Source organism: Opisthocomus hoazin, chromosome 24 (genome assembly GCF_030867145.1).
Source record: "Opisthocomus hoazin isolate bOpiHoa1 chromosome 24, bOpiHoa1.hap1, whole genome shotgun sequence".
Classification (NCBI taxonomy): Eukaryota; Metazoa; Chordata; class Aves; order Opisthocomiformes; family Opisthocomidae; genus Opisthocomus; species Opisthocomus hoazin.
In genome coordinates, this window is record NC_134437.1 from 4,115,683 (window position 1) to 4,126,561 (window position 10,879).

General features: G+C 44.9%; 1 protein-coding gene across 2 annotated transcripts in view; it reads left to right on the plus strand.

Moving 5' to 3' along the window:
- The window catches only part of UBASH3B (ubiquitin associated and SH3 domain containing B), a 75,165-nt gene extending 66,056 nt beyond the window's left edge, over window positions 1-9,109 (plus strand). For both annotated transcript variants that reach the window (XM_075442403.1, XM_075442404.1), the window contains exons 12-14: window positions 1,918-2,024; window positions 2,961-3,070; window positions 3,938-9,109. In XM_075442403.1, the coding sequence (XP_075298518.1) occupies window positions 1,918-2,024; window positions 2,961-3,070; window positions 3,938-4,075 (355 nt within the window). In that variant the 3' untranslated portion in view covers window positions 4,076-9,109. The remainder of the gene's footprint in view (window positions 1-1,917; window positions 2,025-2,960; window positions 3,071-3,937) is intronic.
- The last annotated feature ends 1,770 nt before the right edge of the window (window positions 9,110-10,879 follow it).

Sequence of the window (10,879 nt, forward strand, 5' to 3'; positions counted from 1 at the left end):
TACCTCTGCGTTCCCAATATCATTGCCAACAGACACCACGGGGCTGCTGGGAGCACCCTGCAGCGTGAGGCTGGAGGGAAGCTCCAGACTCTCTCCTCTGACTCCCCAGTGAAGCACTGCAGCCGTGGTGCCCTCCAGCCTAACACACAAATGCCTTTTACTGTAAGCTGCAGAGAGAAAGGCTAAATAAAACCCAGCTGAAGTAGTCATGTGGCAAAGCACAGACAAGATGATCTGTTTGGGCTTCCTACTCTCAAATTTATAATTCATTTATACAAGCCAGACTCAGAGAGCTCCCACAAAGAAGGAAACTCCAGAAAGGTCACACAGTTCCAGTCCTCCACTGCACCTCATGGCTGAAATGTCTGTATCGCTATGACTTCTTGCAGAGACTAGCACTTTCTGTCTTATTGTGAGCGTGATCACCAGCTGAGCAATCTCCGATAAAAATAAAACTTTTAAAATACACACATAGTATACATACACAGGAGTTCCACCTACATGGGCTTGGTGACAAACGTTTTGTGGCTAGGCTTTTGTGGTTTATGGTATCACCAGAAACGCTGGTGTTTCCTGGTGTCCTGGTGCACCCGTGTGTTCAAGAACCCTCAAGTGGAATAAGCAGCTGAAGAATTAAAAAGAAAAACAAGAAAGAAAATATAAAGAAAAAAACTAACTTCTTTTTTTCATATCTAATTATACCGTAAACGACTCCTGTTTCGTCCTTTTGGTCTCCAGCTAAAATTCCAACACACTGAGGGTATCTAAATAGAAGTCCTTACACTGTGTTTATCCCTGAAAGGGTATCACATGGCTAACACTCAGCAGAGCAGCTGGACCACAGGAGAGTCTCTGCCTCAGAAAATACATCCCTTCTGGGAAGGCCATACTGAATATTCTTAGCACAGGAAAAGAGCCTGCTCTTGTGTGGTCAGCCGGTTAGGTGGGGCCTGGGAGACAGCCCTCCTGGTGCTCTCTGTCTCCTCTCACAAGGGTAATTCCTGTAGGTATTTGAGATCACTGGATGGAGGGAAAAGTTAGGTCTTTTGCTTGCACCACTGCACGAAAATACAGCCTTCTGCTTCCTGTCCCTTGCTTCTCTGTGCACATCAGCCTACTCCAGCTGATACATTTGGCCAGAGTTCCGCCAGGCAATTCACTGAAACTCCCTGGCCCGCGAGGAGGCCGGCTAATTCCACGCGTTTCCCAGTAATGCAGCTTCACAGATGGGCAAAGCAGCAGTTTGCCTCTGCCCTTCTCCACTGAAGCAAGAGCAGTGAAGAGAGCCAGGGTCTGCTTTCTCGGCATTTCTCCCTGTACCTGCCACGTTCCCTCAGACAGACACAGATGCTGTTGGCCCACCCTCCTGGCTGGGAGCCGTGGTGGCACAGCGCAGCCCTGGCAAAGACGCTGTGGGCAGCAAATGTCCTGCTGCTGGGACCGCCTGTCTGCAGGCAGCTGGGTCAGCACCGTCCTAGTCCCGCTGTCCCCTCCTGCTCGGTATGGATTTCGTTCTCCTGCCGCTCGCTAGCTTTAATGCGGGTGGGTGAGCCCTGAAATTGGCTAATCGTAGGATGCACACCTAAAAAAACGCAAACTGGCGTTGCTATTCCTGCATGCCATTGCAAAAGTAACACAAAGATAATCACCGTTTCGTATGCTACCTCCACCAACTCATCCACATTAGAGGAAGCAGTTCTCATTTCTCCCAGCTAACTGAAATATCTTAACACAGGAATGGTAAACATCTCGGTCTTGAAGTTTACAAATCATCACAGAGGTCCTGACACAAGAAGCAGCTCTGGGGATTTGGGGAATTAGAAGAGTTGGAGAAACAGATACTTTCAGATGAATCATAACTTGCACTTGAAACTTTATCACTTCTTCCGATTACCAGACTTGTTTTTCTGCTCACAGACCTCATATTCCTGTCAGCAAGTTAGTGGTTTCCGAATCTTACGATACATACATAAGTAGAAGCTACCAAGTAACAAAAGAAATCATCAGCGAATGTAAAGGCAAAGGTAAGCGCTACAGGGTGGGTGAAAAACAAGAGAGGCTCCCTGGGATGTGAATGCCCATATTTCTGACAGTCTTTCCCTCTTCAGGAAGGTGAATCCCCATACCTGAATCTGTCATCCCCACTCCCAGAGACACTGGAAATTCCTGCATGTGTCAGAACTATGAGTTCAGATACGCTCAGTTTACGAGAAAGGTCCATAGACTCCAGTAGCAGAAGTATTTGAGGGGTCCCTACCCGATGCAAGATACCTGTTTCTCAAGGGAATAAATAAGCCATCTGCATTCTGCTGTCTGTTACCGACATCAGATGGGGCATCTTCCATCCCCTATCTGAGCTCATCTTATGAAATATATTACCCATAAAGACTGTAGAACATTTCTCCAAACACAATACTGAAATTAAACAATCTCTAGCTTCTGTTTTTCATTCACAATATAGGAGTAGGATGTTTCTAAGTTCTGGTGATTCACTAATTTCATTTCACTGATCCATGTCTACACTCTAAACTTTTATTTTAATAGTTGGCACACAAACCTCGATAGCACAGTGTGGCATTGGTTGTAAAGGATCTCAGAAATGGATGTCTAAAGCTATCACCGTGGAACACCACCAACTGAAATTAAAGTGCTTGTTTTAATCAGAATTAATTTTGGGGTAGGAGAAAAGCATTTGCTTCACAAGACAGCTGAAATCTCACTGGAATTCTTGTTTTCTTCAGAAAGCAATTTTAAAACTAAGTAGCACTGAGTTAACCATTATCCTGAAAATTGAGGAATGCTCTAAATATTTCACCCCCCAATACACATAGTTTAATGTGGTGTTATATGATAAACTGAACCCGTTTTGAACATTTTAAATGGTCTGCTTGATCTTGGGCACCAGTCCCTAAAGCTGGCTTCATCTCCCTCCTCAGCCTGTGTTTCTCGCTTCATTTCAGGAAATAACATCCTGATCGTGGCACACGCGTCCTCCCTGGAGGCTTGTACCTGCCAGCTCCAAGGGCTCTCGCCGCAGAACTCCAAGGACTTTGTACAGATGGTCCGAAAGGTAATTACCAGCAAGGAGTAAAGCTCTCTGGCTTTACAAAGAGGAAAGAAATCTGCAATCTGCTTAACCGGGCAGAGGACACTTTGTTCCTCCCGTCTGATCATTCTGCCCGTTACCGAGTTTCACCCATTTCAGAAGTCATGAGAGTAAAGCAGATGGGTTTAAGAGGCTTATCTTAACATGTCACTTCTGTAACAGATAGCACGGGATCAGATGCCCACCTACAAATGGGCTTGCAGCGACTCCGCTCCATGTTCGTGGATACCAGGACTGTACAAAGACTCCCACAGTGCCCTCCAGTGCCGAAAACACCCTGAGCACAGTTAACAGGGCACCTCTGCCCTACAATGCTTCCCCTTCTCATTTTATTCTAAAGAGCTATTAATGGTCAGGCAAAAGGCCTGAAAATTATAATGGGGTTTTCTACCTTCATTCCTTTACTCCTGCCCTGGCTAAGGAGATGGCATTGTCCACTGCCAGCCTTGCAGACACTGCGATATTCGTAGCTGATACTTGATCTGAGGACACCTGAGCCAGAGCACCATCCATATTTCTCCTCCATAGCTGTGCTGGCCTTCAGGGTTTGGGACCGTGTCAGCCAACAGGACATCTTTGGCTTGAATTGGCCTGTATTTCAGCTATGTTACAAGGGTATAATCTGTCTTTCCCAGTGTTTTGCACATGCAACGCTGCACAGTCTGGCTGTCACACCCAAGTCCTACAGTCATCTTTGGAAAATGGGCTTTGGGGAGAGGGAGAGAGAGAGAAGACAGTGAAATGTTTCAGTAGCACAGCAGGACTTCAGCCCTTAGGGGAACTCAGCTCGATCCCTGCTCATTGCCTTTATTTCCACCTCTCTTCACACAGATTCCATACTTGGGGTTTTGTTCGTGCGAAGAACTGGGAGATACAGGTGTTTGGCAGCTGACGGATCCCCCCATTCTCCCTCTCACACATGGACCAACTGGAGGCTTTAACTGGAGAGAAACCTTACTACAAGAATAGGCAAAGCTACATCAGCAAGGAAAACCCATGGCCTTTCTAAGCGTTGGAGAATGTCTCTTCTTTCTTGTGTTTATTAACAGTGGAAAAATAGTCATAATCTGTTCAGTGGATCACACAACTGTTATAGCATCTCTCTCACACAGCCACAGTCATGCAAAAACTCTCATGTATAACTAGGCAAATACAAAAGGGAGTGATTTGAGGGGAAAACAATATTAAAATACAGATTGAAGCTCTTGCACTGCAGGGAGTCTCTGTTCAGTCGGTAGCTTGGGTAGATTTTCCCACCTTGAATAGAGCTCTGGTAACACCAGTAACTTTCACTGCCTTCCGCACCGCGTTAGAAACAACTAGCACTGTGTAGAAGTCGAGCATTCAGGATGCTGGGGTTTTTTTCACTACTGTTTTTGCAAAGCATTAGCAGGCTCATTCAGGACCACGTGTTAACACCTCCCCACTCACAACACCCAAGTTCTCAGCACTTTCCATAAAGAGTATCACCACCAGCTGGAAATGAGAGTCCAGCATCGCCTCTGCAGGCAGCATGAGATTATTCCTCTCCTCTGTTTGAGCACTGTGTTAGGTGTTGTGTTGGGCATACCATGGATGCAGAGACTGAGTGATGCTGGTCCACATCAGAAGAAAATTCTGAATTTCACCTCAGTTACAGATGAAGCTCGCACATCAAAAGACAGCACCCTTGTGAACAAAGACTGGGAGCAGTTTCTTTTAAATAGAGATGAAATAAGCCTTTTCCATCCAAACCTGAAGGATTTAGAAAATTGAAGGTTTTTTCTCCTTTATTTAGGTTACTGAAATCCACCCTTGTGCACAGACGCAGCCTAAAGTGTTTGTGTCATTTAAATTCCCTTCGGAAGACCTTCAAAAAGGAGTTTCCCTTTTATACCGAGATTTTGTGCTGATCATTTACAGAGGCGTAGCTTTCTCTCCCTTGTGAGCTTTTCCATCAGCCCTGGAGAGGTTCTGCAGTAAGCAGCTTTCTTCAGCAGGTAATGATGAAGTCAAAAAGATGCTGAAATTCAGCCTCTGCTGCATTTTTTGCTTCCTTTTTCTTAATTCCTAAGTGCCATCTATCATAAAGACAAAGCAGAGCTGAAAAAACAGTACACTTAAATTTAGGAGCAACACGCTTTGGCCTATTAAGATGCTATTTATCTGGTGAAGGAAGGGTTCTGTTTTGGGGAAATGGGGAAGAGAAGGGTTTCCATCTGTAGCTAAAACCTTTGAAATCACAAGAAGGGTCCTCTTACTGCAATAGCCTGCAAGATTCCCATACCAGCTGCTGCACAGGAGAATGCAAAATACATCGCAGTGGGTAGCTTGTAGTATAAACTGGCTCCAGAGCGGGTTTCTTTTAGATTAATATTGTCTTAAGTCATTGGCCTTGGGTCAAAGAGTTCCTGCAGACGTTCGTACAGGTCTTATCAGTGTAGGGTCACTTTAAGATGGTACTTAATGTGCTTAAATGGGATGAAAGAGATTAGGCATACTGCTTTCCTGGTTTGGGCTGTAAATCTGAGTATTCCCATAAAAACCATCCAAGGCAAGTTTAGAAGTACCAGGAAAGAAGTTGTGGCGTCCTAGGTACCCCTCTTCTGTCCAGCTTTCCCTCTGCAGAAAGTGTTAGTGTCCTCATTTGAAACGTTTATCTGGCACAGAAGTTTATGCTGGCCTACTCTGACAAAGGTTTATTATGCATAGCATGATCAAAGTTTGATTTTGGGTTGGTTTCTTTTAACCTATCAAGCCTTTGGCAGGACTGTTCTCACCTTCAGTAGTGTAAGATTGAACTCACTTTCAGCAGTTCAAACAAATGAGGAGTGATAAACTGCAGTCCCTCCTTCCCAAATTACGCAAACCACTCAGCAATTACAATGTAACAAAACTTAAGGGGTGTCAGCTTAGCTTTGTCTCTCGGTTTTATGGAGCTTGCCAGGAAGAACCCACCAGATTCTGTACAGATTTTGAGGCAGCAGAGAACTCATCCTGTGCAATATGTATATTGTCACGATCCATAACAACAGTCCATTATTTATACGTTTATGACTATGTAATACTCAGTAGGCCATTCATAAGTGCATTATTATACCAGGGATGTATACTGAAAAGTCAGGGAGATAACTTATGAGACGAGTTGACAGAAGAAACTGCTCCCATGCAGTTACATGCTGTCACTTCAGTTTTTAACTGTAATTTAAACTATATTTGGCTGTGTACAGACATTCTGAAGAGCATTTCTGGCTTGTTTTCCTCCATGCTTACTCACTGCAAATTTGCAGAGCTTAAAACTAAATAGGTGACAATCACATCAAAACAAAATTGGTTACTGATGCACGTTTAATTCTCCACACTGCTTTTTGTTTTACACTATGGGCCAGTAAGATATAATTTGGGGCATAAATATTGGCTATACAAAACAGTGGAGGCTGCTCAGGTCCTGTTGCAGCTAAGCAACATTAGAAGGAGTTTATTTAGACAGAAGCATGACACAGAGAGGGAACAAAACCTGAATGCACAAACTAAATATTGTACTAGCTGATCTTTGCATATAGTAAATAATACAGAAAAAGAGTGTTCTGTTTGAGAAGGTAGATATTAAAATACTCTTCTTAAAAAAAAGTATATTTTTGGATGCTTGGGAAAGTATTTTGACAATTGTCGTCTTAAATTAGATTTTTCAGGTGTCAAGAATCTCAAAGAAAAATCTTATTTTCTTCTAGCATTTTGATTTCTCATAGGGGTTTTGTGTTAAGTAATCTCACATTGACAAGGCTCATTGGGGGAAAAAAGGAAAAAAGATGATGTTCCTTTTTAAATTTTTGATTGAGATGTTACGAATACAAAACAATTGCTGCTTCACTTTCACTCCATTGCTGCTCATTAATGTGTATTTAACGTCACTTCAGTGTTTTGTCCCAGAAGAACATTAGACTTGATCTATCTAAAGTGCGTGCAAGTCTTTTCCTTGCCTTCACTGTGAGCTGCATCAGATCCCAACAATTTAATTAGGGTATAGGAGGCAAATAGCAGTTCCTAGATTATTCCCTCTCTTCCCAATTAAGGAATAAAGCTGGAAATCTGCCAAGATTAAGTTGTTTGTCCAGTATTTTCATAAACTGCAACTAAAGGGTTGGGCTAGAAAAAGAAAAGAATCAAAGTGCAGAATCAAAATCTAGCACAGCAGCAGACGCTCGCCACCAGAAGGTCAAAACCAAGCTATCTGAAAAAGTCCAGGTTTGCGCAAGCGTTCATCGGTACCACTGGCCTTTGCACCTGCTGCGGCGGGTGGGAGAGGGCTGCAGTGTGCCCCAGCCCCGCAGCTCGAGCTCTGCCTGGGGGGGCCTTCCCAGTTCAATGCAGGTGCCAGGGCTGAAGTTTCATCTGTTTCCCCTACACTTAGTGCAGTGGCAGCTGCAGCCAAACCCTTAAACCCTGTGAGCATGGAGCCACGTTCTCCGTGAGCGTACACTGACGCCGTGCACTCACACCAACAGAGCTTTGCTTGTTTATGCAAACAGGATCCAGGCTGTAACTTCAGAAAAACAACTTATTTCCCTTTTCACTCAGTCTGAACGGTTTCAGAAAGGAGTCAGCTGATGGCAGGAGCCTCCTTCTCTCCTCTGCTGTTAGCCTCTAGTGTCAACATTACTATGAAAGTGATAATGTACATCACCAAATCAGTAGTTGTTTACAGGAATTCTGCAGCAATTATCTTTAGTGAAGGCAACGCAAGTGGTAATCCTGCAAAACAAAGAGGGCAGAAGGGATGCTAGAGCACTATTTCCCAGCGTATTTTGTGTTCGCAACCCTGAGCCCCCCAGATATATCTCAGGAACGTGTGTACCCTCACCTTTGACTGTGCCATAACTGCAACTCTTGGGAAAAAAGGGTCAGAGGGTAGAGAGAGGTTGTATACAGCACTGTGACAAACTCAGCCTCTCTACTTCGCTCCTGCCTACTGCACTGGGTGCGAGGGGTCATAAACTTTTCCCTCTGGGTCCTGTGAGTCCTTACAAAGGCCTGATCCAGAGCCCAGGGAAACAAAGAGAAAGATTTCTCCCGATTTCCTCAGGCTTGGGATGAAGCTGCGCAAAACCTGCTCCTACCATAGGCTGCTCCCACCACACCCACCACTGACTTAGCAAGGAATTTGGAGGACTCGCATCTGTGTGGGGCTGAGCCCCTCCAGTCCCAATTTGAGACATACACACAGAAGCAGGGCGAGATTTAGTGTCTGATTATATTCACATTCATTTCAAAAAGAGGGTTGCTAGGTCATGGCGTTAGGCTGTAGTCTGCTAACCTGCATTTAAACCCAGGGCTGGAAATTCGTTGCCGATTCTTCACAACTTAAAACGTACTGAAATCCCATATGAAAATGATCTCTTAGAGAGGGGGCCTGTATAGGTTTGCTTTGTGTTTTGTTTTTTTTTTTTTTAAAAAAAGAGCCTAAGCATAGGGGATATTATTTGAACTTTAAAAACACACGTGAAATGATGGGGGTAGCGGACACGCTTAAAATGGTGAATGAATGAAAAAAAATTATGCCGTGTGATTGGTTGCATACACTCTAAATTGCTACTTACTTCTTACCACTTCCTCAAATACTCGTTCCCTGGGGAATATTCATGCACCATACATGCTACATAACAGAAAATACACAGCCAGTTCCTTTCTATTACTTCCCATTAAAATGTATTTTCTGAAGTTCCTCTCTGTGGACACCTCTTAAAACTTGATATTATCAATGGATACTTTTTTTTTTTCATTTTAGACATATCATTCTGTTTATTATGTTTTTTAGTGTGAGCAAATTGTATTTATTTGAGAAAAATGTTTGCTGTTTAAAAAAACAATAATTGTATTGCCAAAAATAGCTGTAATTACCTGTGACATCTGTATTTTTTTATTTTGGGGGGGTTCGTTGGTTGTTTTTAACCTCAGTTTCAAGTGCTAACAACTGTTAAAACAACCACTGCATTTTAATTTGCTTATTACATTAAATGGATTTCTCGGAAGTCGAAGAAAATGTCTCGTAGGTGATTTAACAAAGATGCCACACACCCACACCCCGCCCTCCCTACTTAAATTTGCCTCTCAGGCGTGTTGGGTGTTCCAACACAGACCTTCAGTGAAGTGCCCCTTCAGAGGGGCTGGGGTGCGCCTGAGCAGTATCGGCAGCGGCTGCAGCAAGAGGTGGGTAGGAAAAACCCCTGTCCTGGGTGCGCACCCAGAGAACTGCTGTGTTGGGACCCTGGAAGAAGAAGGGAGCCGGGGCTGTTTCTCAGCGTGGGCTGCAATGCTGCCCCGGCCACAGCCCACTCCGGCATGCCCACCCGCGTGGGGTGCAAGCCTCAGCGGCGTCAAGGAGACAGGGGAATTAGAGCTAGGTTTTCCTTCCCTCCACTGAAGGTGAAGTTCGTTTATTTGACAGCAGATGGCACAAAACCACCTCAAGTCCGGTTTTCCGCCCCCAGCCCAGGGACGGCGCTTCCCTCCGGGCTGGAGGCAGGGGGCTTCAGCATCCCCACTGCCCGATGGCTTGCTTCCCAGAGTTATCCTACTGTCAGCTTTAGATGCGTGGAACTGGAAGCACAACTTTCAAACCAAAGCAACGCTTGCATTTACAACACATGTCTTCTTTCTTGATCTGGATTTTTTCAATCCAGCAGTAGTTTTCTCAGCCAGTGAGGCTCTTTCCTTTCAAACCAACTGCCTACGTTAAACTTTATGGCCTACAGCTCTGTTTTCCAGTAAAATTGATTATATTACAATTAGTATAAAAGCCATAGCTTTTATCAATCAAATATACACTAACAGAATGACGCAATTCCATGCACCTGAAAGTTTAACAGAAACAGGTTCTAACAAATTAGAAGTGAAATGCATAATGTATTTATAATTAACCATTTTGTCCAGTTCACTCAAACCCATCCTGCAAATGCATACAGGTTTTAAACCACATATCTTATTAAATTCAGCTCATTTTGTCAGCATTAGTCATTTGCACTAAATGTTGGGCAGTTGCAGAGAGGTGCCAGAAGAGGACCTGCCAAAGCCCCTCTGGATATCAGCACATGTGGCTACAACATGAGAAGAGGCTCTGCCTACAACAAGCTTGGAAAAATCTTGGGATGTTACTGGACATCACACACTCAGGAGACACAAAAAGCTTTGCCATGCCCCCAGTTGCTCCTGAAATAATCAGGCGTGCAAGGGGACACGGGAAACCCAGATTCTGCCACCGGTCCTCTGGGACCTCCTTGAGGTAGTCATCCCTCCACCCCATACTTCGGTGCCCAGTGAACCTTTCACAGCCACCTCAAATACTCTTCATTCCCTGGAGAGCCACAAACCACACAAGGCAAATTACCTTTCTCTCGTTATTTGTTTTGCCAGCATCCCCGCAAGCAGAGCAATGCCAACCTCCCGTGCATGCAGCGGTACAAGACGTAGAGTGACGCAAGACTGGTTTTCCAGGGATTAAACTGCATGGCTGGGTTTTCAAGCAGCCTTGCCAATTACTGCACTACAGCCGTGTCCACCACAGAAGCTCTGCCTTCCCGTGCGCCTCCCCATCGGGGGGGATTCAGTCCTGCACACAGTGCACCTGCACGAGGGGTCCCCGGCAGGGTTACCCCAGGCCCACGTTTCTCTAAATCCGCTTCCCCCCATGCGCATCTCTCTCTCTCCCCCACACAGACACCGAGCGAGACAGAGCTGGAGGGGGTGCAAGGCGAAGGGCTCCCAGTCCTGTCACCCACCCGTTTCACTTGGGGGACC